At 42.0% G+C, this 13894-nt stretch overlaps 1 protein-coding gene across 1 annotated transcript in view; it reads right to left on the bottom strand.

Annotated features, from left to right (window-relative positions):
• GLG1 (golgi glycoprotein 1) overlaps window positions 1-11018 on the bottom strand; it is a 52536-nt gene extending 41518 nt beyond the window's left edge. Inside the window, exons 1-4 of the mRNA XM_009290857.1 lie at window positions 10971-11018; window positions 10262-10294; window positions 6562-6648; window positions 1800-2015 (exon numbers count right to left, since the gene is read on the bottom strand). Coding sequence (XP_009289132.1) covers window positions 1800-2015; window positions 6562-6648; window positions 10262-10294; window positions 10971-11018 — 384 coding nt within the window. The remainder of the gene's footprint in view (window positions 1-1799; window positions 2016-6561; window positions 6649-10261; window positions 10295-10970) is intronic.
• Window positions 11019-13894: the final 2876 nt, after the last annotated feature.

Below are 13894 nucleotides of genomic sequence, written 5' to 3' on the forward strand. Positions count from 1 at the left end.
CAAATTAGATGAGGTTTCTCCAAAGCAGAAAAGGGATAGAACAGAATACCAACAAAAGAAATGCTTGCATAGCCATTTATAGCTGTTTCCATAGCAGTATAAAATACTTCAGTTGCTCTAAGCGCCAAGGATGACAGCATAACAAAAGACTTCATAGGACAGACTGCGACACTTTCACAAACCAAGGCAAAATATTCTGGGTCGGATACCAAGAAAGTGAGGAATATGCATAAACCGCACTAGCCCCCATAGAAGTTTGGTTAGCGACTCGCTTTGCTATCCCACAGAAACTTGGTGACCCAAAGTTTGCATTCGTTTCCCCCTCTCAGATGCCTTGCGACCTTAGCCACCCCGGCCATCCTCACCCTTCACCCATCCTAACTTCTGCGACCAAGACGGTGGGTTACACGCAGTTATGCACACAAGCCCGCCAGCATTGGTTTCACTTCTACTACATGAGATTTGGCTTATGCTCACGAAATCCACTCTACTGTACCCTTCAGTGCTACCGTAAGTACTTCAATTTATCTTAATTTGGTCAAGCCACAGGTAATACGCAGACCTGACACCCAGGACTCCCGTATTACACTTCTGATTCTATACTGATTGTTAAAAGCAATTTCTCATTTCATGAGGTCCTTCAGCCCAGTATTAAAAGACAGCCTTTAGTTTATAGAGAAAGCAAGTTACTCAGCTGTTACCAGTCTGAACCTGCGGTGCCTGCAAGTTCCTCCCACTTCTATGGTTGCTTTTGTTCTTGAAAGCGAGTCTGTATTTTTGTGCTTTCTGTTGTTCAGCTAAAGTCTTCTGGAATACACTAGCACTTCAATTTACCACACTACAGATGTGAAGCTGCTTACAGCAGCGAACATCTCAAACAACTAGGAAAACTTTTTTTTTTAAAACCAGAAAAAGTATATTTTTTGTTATATACCTCCTCATTAATAGCTGATTTAAGAGACTAATTCTTAAAAGCGTAACAGCTATAATTTAAAAAGCACTGTAAAAAGTTGATAGGCTAATTTTAACTTTATCCCTAAAAATAAAAACTTACCATAAAAGAAGCCACTCATTCCTGCAGCACTACATAATTGCTGCCTGCATTAGCTATGCTGAAGTAGACAGGGAAAGATAGTGCCTTGAAAATAACCCCACATCTAGTCACCACAAACTGTTCTTTGCATCAACCTCTGCTGAAGTCTCATATGGCAAAAGAACATCTATTCAGTAAAACCACTGCAGTATTAGTAAGTCCGTACTACTAAAATGTGACATGAGGTACTACGTGCCCTTCAATCGTTTTCGGGTGGGCAGGGGAAAGTGGAAGCGAACAGATAAAAGCTCTTGATCCAGTCTATCAACTACAGCCTGAGAAAGCAGAAAGGGTTATAGCACAGGCCACATCACCTTGATAGCCTTCCTGCACCAGACCCGACCAGACTGTGAAATGAGCCTAGCAATAGGTCTGCTTAAACCTATTGTTTGGATTAATCGTATCAAGTCAAGCCTGACAGAGCGTGATCAAAAAGACAACTACCTACCAGATCACCTGTAGCGCGGTAAGGAAAGACAAATGAAAGTCGTCTCTGAATGGCAGTCCCTCATAGAGGAATGAATGCATATTTATTAAAAGGGAACTATGCAGAATCGGGACATCACCCTTTTCAGACAGATGAGATATGCCATCTATTTTCTCAGTTGCAAGACAGACAATACTACCCCTGCAGAGTCTCCACATACGTTTCCTTAAGTGAATGACTTTTACAAGCCTATTGACAATCTACATGTTCTCTGAATACCTTTTCTCCAGGTCGAATGCTGCCACATTTCAGGAGATTGATGTCAGCCTTGCAGTCATCCATGAAGCCACAGATCAACCGATAATCGCTGAAGATAATGGCTGTCATTTTAGTGATGTACTGATGACACTGGTACTCAGTGATGTTGCCTCTGTGATCCACCAAACATGACACCAAGAAGCCTTTACCAACTGGTTCATCTGCACAGTCCTTGATCTGTTTAAAAAAAAGAAAAATACAGTGGCTGCAGCTACTGAATTTAACCTTTTTTTTAAAAAAAAAAAATCCTCAGAAACTTGCATCTGTAGCTTCAAAATCTGCTGGTAAAGAAAGCCCCTAGGCTTTAGTTTGATTTTCAGTAAGTCAGAATACTTGAAAATATTTCAAAAATGAGAAATACCTCATGTGTGCCAGTATCTGAAGAAAGCAAACGCAGCGACCTTGAGGATTATAAACCCTCTTGCTCAATAATCATCTTTCATATTAATCACATTGAACCCCTGCAATCTAGTGGATTTGTAGGAAAAATGCTAGTTTGACAAACCTTTATTTAGAAAGCTGAGCATATTACAGCATCACTAAATCATACTTGGACCCCCATTAGCCACCTGACCTCATACAATATAACATTTTGGTGAGAAGTGAGACTGATTCAAGAGTCAACACAATATTTATTGAACTGTTTAACTTGCTGGAAGCTGAAAATTACTATAAAGGAAAATCCTCATCAAATCCATTTTTATCAGGCTTTTGGTACTAAACCGTTTTACTCAGTGGTCTAAAAAAAATAAAAATCACAGTTAACAAAAGCTGAAAGCTGTGCAGGGACTGGAAAAGCAGTGTACATGAACAGACAGGTCCCCAGTATAAATCACAGTCTGCACTGCTCAGGGAAGCAGACAGTAAGGCCAAAAACGTCACCTTTGGAAGTAAAAGATGCAGGCAGTTTTGACAGCGTCTTTCCAAAGGAAGTGGAAAACATGGTTACGTATTAGTTAAGGATGCTCCCCAAGGAATCTTGTGACAGCAGCAGTGCAATGCCTTGCTCCAAGGAGTACCGAGATTACACAGATGCTTTTTAACCCTGGAAAGCCCGTGTTGAAAGACTTGCCCAGTTCTGGTGTCCCCTGTTGTGCTGGTTTTGGCTGGGGTAGAGTTAGTTCTCTTCACAGTAGCTGGTATGGGGCTGTGTTTTGGATTTGTGCTGGAAACAGTGTTGATAACACAGGGGTGTTTTCGTTATTGCTGAGCAGTGCTTACACAAAGTCAAGGCCTTTTCTGCCTCTCACCCCACCAGCGAGCAGGCTGGGGGGGCACAAAAAGCTGGGAGGGGACACAGCCAGGACAGCTGACCCCAACTGACCCAAGGGATATCCCACACCATATGGCATCATGCTCAGCACATAAAGCTGGGGGAAGAAGGAGGAAGGGGGGGACGTTGGGAGTGATGGCGTTTGTCTTCCCAAGTAACCATTACGTGTGATGGAGCCCTGCTTTCCTGGAGATGGCTGAACACCTGCCTGCCGATGGGAAGGAGTGAATTAATTCCTTGTTTTGCTTTGCTTGCGTGTGCAGCTTTTGCTTTGCCTATTAAACTGTCTTTATCTCAACCCACGAGTTTTCTCACTTCTACCCTTCTGATTCTCTCCCTCATCGACCGGGGGGGAGTGAGCAAGCGGCTGTGTGGGCTTAGTTGCTGGCTGGGGTTAAACCACGACACCTGTTCAGGAGTACGCTGAAAACTGCAGCCATAATGACGCAGAAAGCATGCTCGACAGCCAGACACTAAAGTTCAATGGTGACAGTTTTTCAAGCAATAGATACATGGGTTGACTTGATTACATCAAAGATTTGTTCCCGTACAAATACTGAAGGGCTCATCAATCTAAAGGGAGATCCATGGCAATCAATAATCCAGGCGGGTTCAGATACCAAGCAAGGGCACTGCTAAGGGAACAGGCAGGGAACCATTTTATCAGTTCTCAGATACCAAGTTGGAATCTTTATACTGGAAATTTTAAAAAATGGAGAGCCATCTCTAGAAAGATATATTCTAATTCAAACAAGAATTAACTCAGGGCATCCTGTGACAGACTCATACAGGTCAGACTAGCTGAATAAAACAGATCTCTCTCCGTCTCAGCTTATGAGGCCGTTACTTTCTATATAACAAATAAAACACGCAACTTTTTAAACACCATTATTTGAAGGCAGATGTAGGCTGGTAGAACATTTTGTATTTAATCTATATAACTATTAGAAAAACATAGTTACTAAGGTCAATGTAGTTGTTATAGATAAGGCATAAAATACATTTTGAAGTGAAAACACGTATGATTCATTGCAGGGTGAAAGGGAGAGAGTTGAGCAAGCTTTCTCCGAGAAAGCTGCATCTTCAGTTTGGCCCTACTTCAGCTCAAGTACCGCAAGCCAAACCAGCACACAACAGCAACATGTTGTTTTTGGAAGAGCCTGGCTTTGGAAACAGCTCCAGAGCTCCATGGCCTGAGCCAGCGAACTGCGTAAAAGACCAAGCAATCATGTTATTGCCTGGCCACTTCTGAAACAACCACCATTATCTGGTAGCCAACTATAATTCTAGATTAGCATTATTGCCAGAACTTATAAAAATCGCAACAGTTGAGAAAAAAGTTGATATTTAAATCTATATTTAGCTGATAAAATTAAAGGTGGACTTTTCAGACTGTACCCGGTTGGTACAGTTACCAATTCCCAAATGACTTTCACTAGAAATTACTCTTCTAGTTGTATTTTCTTCTTAATACAAAGCAATACTTAAAATCAGAGCTCAGTCACCAGCAAGAACACACCTCCCTGTTAATGTGAATTAAAGAAAAATATTAATAGGCTAATACTGTATGTTAGCAGTATATTCCCCACTATATACATTAGTTTTAGTGTTTTAGAAATACTTTTAAAAATTAGCGGAATAGTTTATGCACTTGCCTCAGTATTAAGTATCAGAAGATCAAACACGTGAGATTATTGTTACTTACGCAACTTTTTTTTTTCTTTAAATAAAAACCACTCACCAAATGGCAAAATACCATTAGTTCATGCTGCCATTCACCACAATTATAAGAGGAACACTGGTGGTTAATGTACAGCTAAAATGCTATGCTCTTCCCACTGCTTTTAGACATCATATTCCAGATTTAGAAGGCATCATTTACAATAATGCCAGACTGTCACTGTACAAAAGTGGTAATTAAACAGACTGTTAAAAGAGCATTTTTAAGGATGCCTTGGTTGTAAAAATTCTGCAGCAGCTATATGACATAAAACAGAAAAATATAATCTTCCCTATGATTGCAAAAAGTGAAATTTGACAGATTTTGCAGTGTTTGCTTTTGGGAGTTACTGAACTCCAAACACAACATAACCCTTTGATGCAAGCTGTTTTCCTTCCACTGTTTAATATTCTAGCCTTCTTGTATTAACTATTTTTTTGATCCCTCCTTACATTAAATAATGGTTTCCCACTAATGCTATTCCTACTGTAACTCAGCTGGTGCTGAGAAGGGGAAGCAGAACCCTAGCAGGCCATGAAGAAAAAAGCAATCGAGTACCCCTCAACTACACTACTGATTCCCAAACTTTTGGAGCCAGGCTGCTGTTGACATCCTCAATTTCTCAGATCTTTGTGTGTTCCTCTGAAAACTTTGTAAAGAATGGGGAACCACATAGGTGGTTCCATCAAAGCCTGAGGACTTGGGGAACCACTCATCTTAAACCTGCTCTGAGCACTGACATACTCCTCTTGTCTAATAAGCAAGTCTGCAGCACTGGAAGCTAGACCTATGGAAAATAAACTGCCAACACAAACTGGGGTTGGAGAGACAATCTGCTATTCATGCAACTGATTATCTTTCAGGAAAACCTACTTTAAAAGCCACAAAGGGGCCATCATCTAGAGCAAACAATTTTTTTTAAAGAGCAAGTTTATGGATAGGTGAAGTTATTCTGGTGGATATACAAATGATGTTTTTCAGAGCACAGTTTAATGACTGAATTAAGTCAGCTGAAGCCTGTGCCGCTGTGAAGAGCCTTGGTTCCACTGCTTCCCCTGAAGTCTAGCTGAAAACTACCCCAACCAAAGGGGAAAAACCTCAGCTCAGTCAGCTCCTGCGTGGCTGAGCACACAGCCTCAAGAGCTCTAGCATGAGCACAAGGAAAGAAATGATTAATCAAGTAATCTTTGAAGCTGGACCGAGGTGTGTTGATGCTTGAGATACAGAAAACTAACTCCTAGTGCAACCTGAAAAGAGGAAGTTCCTAAACTAAACAGAGTCCTTGGAGTAATTAAACTTTGAGCCTTGAAGAAAAAAACGTTGATTCATCATTTGAGGTCTACATGTTTATCCTCTCTGCTAGCAAGACACAATCCAAAACCAGCCTTATGGTTATGGTTCCACTACATTCAGTGGAACCCCTGCTACAATTGTCCAACATTTGATAAAGAGGGGACAAACCCGATTCATAACAGATTTCTGACAAAAGGTCAGATAAGAGCTAATGAGTTGTTAGTTTATAATTTCTTTGCCCCGCCCCTTTGCCTGGCACCACTAAGGTAACTGTTTTTTTCTGCAAGGAGATCGAATTAATTACGCCCAGTAATTTGGCATATAAGACTAGAGCTTCCCCAAACCCAAAACATTATTCACACACTAATTCACTACCACAAAGAAATGAAAAAAAACCTTAGTGCCACAACAGCAGCCATGTCTTTCTTCTGGCTTACCTCTGCAATAGTGGACTTGCAGACTTCTCTGGCCACGGATTCAAACTTCGGATCTGTAGTCAGGTTCAGCTTGTAGTTCCACAAGAGCTATAGAGAAAGCATTTATATAAAGGGGGTTTAAGAGCTTCCCATGGAGAATGACAAATATTTTGCTTCAGACAAGAATGAAACATCATTTATTCCCAATCTGTATCGTCATCCTTCTACAGTGCAACAATCAATGTAAAGTCTCCTTGACAACAATTTTGTCCCTTCATTTCCACAATAATTTTCTCATCTTGAACAAATTCAGACTGTTAAAAATCTCTCTATAAGGTCATGAGCTGACTCATTAAAAGGAAATATATCTAATGAAGACAATTTCATAATTGAAAGGATAAAGCAATGAAAGCTGTAACTTGCTACCTGCTCCATATTTAGCAACGTCTTTAGCCCACCACACCCTTCTGTGCCATGGCTTGTCTGCCTGATGCAAATGACCTAACAAAAATGAAGTCCTCAATATGAGCAGATTTCATGCTGAAAACCTAATAAAAGCCTAGCACAAAAGGAAGGAGGACAATACAGCTGGTCCCTTATTCACTTCCTTCTGTGAGGGGCTGCGAACAGACAACTTTTTGGATGCAGATGTATTTCAAACCTATAGGAGGTTCTCTCTCTTGCAAAGCACAATGATACATTAGAGGTTAGACTGCAAGACGCCTCAGTAAGGATGCCTGTTCTTCTAGGAGCCAGAGAGGAACTCACGTAGGAGCCTAGATGCATTTGGTCATTGTGCAAGAATCGATCTTGGGTAAGTCACGCTCTGCAGATGTATACACATCCCAGATGTCCTCCTGGGGCACCATGAAGTAAAAATGCAGGGTAAGATAGCAAAACCTCAGCAAACTAATAGCTGAGATGTTGCCCGAGAAAAGCTCTATTAGCTCATCTGTTTTTCTCTAGGAACTTGAGTTGCATTTAAACACTTTTCATTAACATAAAGATTAAATAGTTTTAAAAATTCATTTCAAATACTCTGCCTTTGTGACAAAATCAACTTAATACCAAAAAGATAAACAGTTTGGTCAAACTTTACTCTGAAGTTTCAATTGTACACAAAACGCTAAGAAAACACAACAACGTGCCTGTACACAAGGAAAGTGGTTTTACATCATCTCCAAGAGGGTGGAAGCACGCAGAGAGAACTAAAAATGGAATCAGCACAGCTGCACTGTCTTCCACACCTCATATCATGGAGTTGTGAAAATTTAAAAAAAGGAGATGATGGGATCCTAGGGTATTTCAGAGGGAGTAAGAAGTTGTAAATATACAGGTTTAATAGATAAAAGTGAACAAACAGGGAACTTGTCCTCGCAAAGAGTGCTGTAGACCTCTCCCAGCCAGGATGGGAAGGACAACAATGAGGTCCAACACCATAAGAATACACCTCTGCATTTGTAATCTCAAACTTTGGAGAGTCTCAAAATGAAATGCTCTCCAAAGGAACCTTCCCACAGACAGAAGGAAGGTTAAACTTGCAGCTTAAAAAATCAGATTTTAGCGCTAGGCAGTATTTTCCCAGGAGACAATCAGCAGCTGTACTACCAAAGACTGCAGAGAGGGGCAAAGAAAACATTTTCTTTTTCGCTGGTATTGAAACCGGCGCTGTTTAACATCTTTGTCAGTGACATGGACAGTGGGATCGAGTGCACCCTCAGCAAGTTTGCCAGCGACACCAAGCTGTGTGGTGCAGTCGACATGCTGGAGGGAAGGGATGCCATCCAAGGGGACCTGGACAGGCTTGAGAGGTGGGCCCGTGCGAACCTAAGGCCAAGTGCAAGGTCCTGCACATGGGTCAGGGCAATCCCAAGCACAAATACAGGCTGGGCAGAGGATGGGTTGAAAGCAGCCCTGAGGAGAAGGACTTGGGGGTGTTGGTTGATGAGAAGCTCAGCATAACCCGGCAATGTGCACTTACAGTCCAGAAAGCCAACTGTAACCTGCATCAAAAGATGCGCGACCAGGTCGAGGGAGGTGACTTTCCCCTCTACTCCACTCTCGTGAGACCCCACCTGGAGTAAGTACTGCATCCAGCTCTGGGGCCTCCAACACATAAGGACTTGGACCTGTTGGAGAAAGTCCAGAGGAGGGCCACAAAGATGATCAGAGGGCTGGAGCACCTCTCCTATGAAGGCAGGCTGAGAGAGTTGGGGTTGGTCAGCCTGGAGAAGAGAATGCTCCAGGGAGACCTTATAGCAGCCTTCCAGTACCTGAAGGGTTTAGATTAGATATAAGGAAGAAATTCTTCACTATGAGGGTGGTAAGGCACTGGAACAGGTTGCCCAGAGAAGTTGTGGATGCCCCATCCCTGGAATTGTTCAAGGCCAGGCTGGATGGGGCTTTGAGCAACCTGGTCTAGTGGAAGGTGTCCCTGCCCATGGCAGGGGCGTTGGAACTAGATGATCCTTAAGGTCCCTTCCAACCCAAACCATTCTGTGATTTGGACATGAGACGCCTCTCTGTGGTCTAGCTTTTGATCACTCCCCTTCAATTTCTGCCTGGGAAAAAGGGACTTTGCCCACACTTCCTATTCCTGAATGGCTTCTATAATCCATAGCAGCATGACATCTGTCATTTAATCCAGCAGAGGAAAGGTCCAACTTTGATTTCTAGAATTCTCAATTTCTTCTTCATCCAGGTAATTTCTGTTGGCACATTTAAATGTCAGGTAGGTATGTTTTAATTACCAAAGTTTTCTCTTTTTCAAGAAAAGACAAGACTTAAACAGAAACATGATGTGCCCTTCATCTGATCCAACCCTGCACAACAGAGAATTACAGCTGCCATGAAGTCAGGCAGTGCAGTGCTAAAGGTTAATTTATAAACACAGTTGGAAACTACTAGTTGTACAGCAGAGCCGGGTTTCATTTCTGGAATATATCTTCCAATAATAAACCAAAATACAGCTTCTCAAGCATCTGAAACCAAGACCGTTATTGAGGCATGCACTTGTCTGTCTGCGTCCAGGGCTAATCAATGCAGAATCTTGATATGGCGTATTCTAACAGAATGCAAATGAGAGAAGCAAAAGGAAACCTAACACCAACCTTAGCTGTGATGATTTTTATTTTTTTTAGAGTCTCAAGATTTGAAGAGTCAGCTTGACAGCCTGAAAACTGGCTAACAGTTTGCTCACTGTTAAACACAGTGCTGAGGGGAAATCTGTTCTAAAACCAGCCAAGTGGTTCCAACTGCCTCTAAATATCACACCCCCACAGCATCTTCCAAGCGAGTCTACGAATTTAGCAGCCGTGAAAGTAATACAGAAGGCTTCAACAGCTGAAATTAAGAGTTTAAATTCAGTACTGCTCACATCTTTCCCAAAAGAAGCACATCATATTGCCCCCAGTAACTCACGGGAACCACCCCCCAACTACAAAATAGGAAAGACGTCTGCTATCCTCCTCTGATACAGAAGTACAGTTTATAAAGCTCTTAGGTATGTTCCACTCTGAAGTCTCCAGTAAGACCATAGTGGCTATACTGGGTTAAAGAAGTCGCCTTGTGTTCTTCCTCCACAGGCCAGTACAGAAACCCAAATGTGTCCTGATTAATGCCTTTTGCCAACTACCAAACTATGCAAAATACCTAAGGTTGATAAGGGATATAAGATGCAAATGCCATAGCTAGAGACTGAATAAAACAAAGCAATACTTACGTGATTGCAGTCTGAAGAGATTTCATTATCTGGCTGAAAAGAGAAAAAAGGAGCGTCAGTTCACTACTGATGTGATGCATTTAACATACAGAAGAGTATAAACTTATAGAAACTAACCTACTGTCAACTCGTTTTCATTGTAAGAAACAATTTGACATAAGCAACAGGAAATTTTAAAACCTGCATAATAAGAGTGATGATATCTAAGTACCAACAAGATTGAAATAAGAGGTACTTTAGACACAATGCTGTCTTAACTCGACAGAACATAAATGGCACAAGAATAGCAGCATTTATGTAGACGCTGCAAAAACATAATGAATGTGCTTGTGCTTGGCCCAAATGAATGTGCTTGTGCTTGGCCCAATTGCCCAAACTAAGAAGGCAAAAAAGCATCTGTGGGAAAACAAAGATGTGGTAGTAAAGTTTTAAAGAAAAGTAAGCTTCATGCATACAACTGAAGGAGAAAGGTAGGACTCGCTTCCCTCCCCCAGATCGAAATGTTTATATTCCCCGTTTGAGAAGCAACGTCTTTTCTTTCAGATGTACATAAAGGGGCCGGTCCAAAGCAGCCCTGAGATTTACACCTTCAACCACAAGAAACTAGTAACATCCAATATTCATACATCATTTCAAAATATTTGCTATATTCTTTATAGTAATGAAGATACTGCTATGTCCTCATGACAATCCAACTGACAAGTCCTACCGCACAGCCTCCACCAGACCAGTTAGTGTGGTCGAGAGAAACACCCATGCTCCACAGGGAGCCGCTTTGGAAAGAACTCTGGCTGCAAACCATCCTGTCCTCATAGAATCATAGAATAGTTTGGGTTGGAAGGGACCTCTAAAGGTCATCTAGTCCAGCCCCCCTGCCGTGGGCAGGAACATCTTCAACTAGATCAAGTTGCTCAGAACCCCGTCCAACCTGACCTTGAATGTTTCCAGGGATGGTCCTCCTGCCAGCCTGAGTAGCTCTCACAATGGAGAACTCCTTGAAAAAAAAGTTAATCATACAAATCCGTATCACATCTCCATAGCAAAACAGCACAAACGCAGGACAAAATCACCAGCCCATCGTACCCACAGAAAAATCAACCCTGACTCACAAAGTCTCTGCTTCCACTGATATTTAAGATGCCAGACGTGTTCTAAGAGCCACAGACACTCAAAACCACTCAAAGCTTAAACATATCATTGACACTAACATGTCAGACCTCAGATATTTGACGTAAGAAGAACCAGCATTTCATCAGTGTTGGAAGCAAGCAGCCTACATCCTAAAGAGTTATTCAGTGCAAGTCTTTGCCGCTGCATGACGTGTTACGCCAACACTTGCACCACTGCTGCTTCAGAGAGCACGAACACAAGTTTATGGGAAAAAGAGAGCATGGGAAACGTTTCCAAGTCCTTAATTACAGCCATTACTAACAAAAGCACTTTTATTTTGTATAGCAGGAAGTGGCAGAAATTACCTCTCCACTTAGAACATAAAAACCCAAAATGGTACCTGAAGGATCATGGTAATTAATTGCAGTTGGGTCAGACTGCCACCATCCAAAACCGTATCTCCCAAAGTAATCATAAATTTAAAAATTAGGATATCAACTTTTTTGAAAAGGCTAGCAGATGCCTGCTCGTTATCCTCAGACTGCAGAACCGATTCTCACAACTGAAAACTAAGATGACATCCAAATTACACTATTTTAAAACAGCCTCTAAGACCAACACTATCATGACTTACAAGGTGGTTTTTCCTTAATTTTCTGCACCCATCCTAATCATTCAGCAACAGACAATGGTTTTAGACTAAGCTAATTTCAAAAGCTGAGAGTCAGAACGCCCTCCGCTGAAGTTGCTGTCTCAGTCTTTTAGTCAAGGACAGTTGCTTTATAAAAATATATAGGCTAGCGCTGTAATTCTCCTCTAGAGGACAGGACTTACTAACACATCTGCAAGCAGGAGGATTTGTAAGGGCCAGAGAGCATTCTCCCAAAACCCTTCTTGGTTGCTTTAGTTATTTTTGCATCCTCCAACCTAGTAACCTTTACTTCAGATCCACCAAAGATTAAAGCTCAGTTTTTCTGGAAAGATGAGCCCAAGAAGATAACAGACTGGTTCTCACTGACTTGGAAAGCTTAAACAAGCTTTTCTTGAAATACACAACATTAAAATACTGCACAGTGAAATACCAAGCCTTCCTGTGCTCACCTCAGCTCTGAGAAATCATGCCTTACTCTTCTGAGAAGAGTAATGGAAGTTAAATGGGACCTTAACTAAGCTTTAGTACTGCATACATTCACAGTTCAGTACTTAAATATGCAAAAGCATAAGATCTAGCCAATAATCCTTTAAATGTGGAACAAGATGACCACCTGCTAGCTAAATGCTGTGATCCTTCTTCCCTCTTACCATTGCAAGTGTAGGAGAGGTGGGTTCAGTGGCAATGCTGACCTGCTTCTCCCAATTTAAGGGAAGCAAAAGGAGAAAAATAATCCTTTTTATCTTGTGTCTGATAAACTGAAGGGCTGAGTTTGAGGAACTGGAAGAAAAAAAAACCACCAAACTCTCCAGCGCAACCCACACCAGTTCTGCCTTTCTAAGGAGGCAGCCTGTGGCCCTCTATCCACTACATCCACCCAAGCAACCTTCTAAACAAGAGCAGTTTCAGAACAACATGCTTGTGTAGTAACAGTCATGAAAAAAAGGTAAGTTTCAAATTACCACTAGGAGAAGTTGAGCAGCAAGAAAAGCTGCATTGTGTCAGTCCCATGTGGCGAGCTTGAGGAACACAGATGCTCAGAGACCCCGGGGGCAGGGGGAAGGAGGAGAGCAGCCCAGACCGGCACTACGTGCTAGCCAAGGCATTTTAGGAGGGGAAGCTGATGGAAAGGAGGACGTTCCACTGATGAGTGAGGGAGAAGGACTCCTCTTACATCTCCCAATTGAAGGATTAAAAACAGACTTTACAGAAAGTACATGTGCCTCTGGGCTCACAGAAGCTTTTGCTGTTTAGCAGCTTTGGTGGGAATATATTGCCTCCCTTTACAGTTCTCTAAAAAGCTCTCGAAACTCCTTCGCGCACCAGCACTCACATTCCAGAGTATGAACACCACTTCCTACCTCCCAGGAAAAGCAGAGTTTAGAACAAGTACCAGCTATAAGAAAACCTGGACAGAAAAAGCATTTCCTTCCATTCAACCACATACAAGAGAGACAAATCATACTGCATTAGTATTGTGAACTCTACAGAGCAATTCAAAGGTTTGTATGAAGTCATATCACCACCAGACTATGAGGTCGTCAACATCATTGTGTTTAAAAGTGCCTTTTCTCATCCACCAGATCTCAACTCACTGAAACAAGCCACGACAGCCACCTCTTTCTCTGCTTTAGCAGCAGTATAAGAGTAGGTCAAAACTAGTCAAAACTAGCAAATGAGCGACCCGCCACCACTACCCAGGCTCAAGGAGGCACAAGGCGTTGGTGTTTTAGCTTCAGAAAGGGACCGTCATCATGCTGGTTCCCAGCAATACTTATCTAGTTGTAGCTATATCATGAACCAGTGTCATGCATCACCATCTAGTGAAGAGCACATTGCCTGGGGTGCAATTGTGGGGTCAGCCCCACGGC

This window comes from Aptenodytes forsteri, unplaced genomic scaffold (genome assembly GCF_000699145.1).
Source record: "Aptenodytes forsteri isolate BGI_AS27 unplaced genomic scaffold, ASM69914v1 Scaffold14, whole genome shotgun sequence".
NCBI classification, from domain to species: Eukaryota; Metazoa; Chordata; class Aves; order Sphenisciformes; family Spheniscidae; genus Aptenodytes; species Aptenodytes forsteri.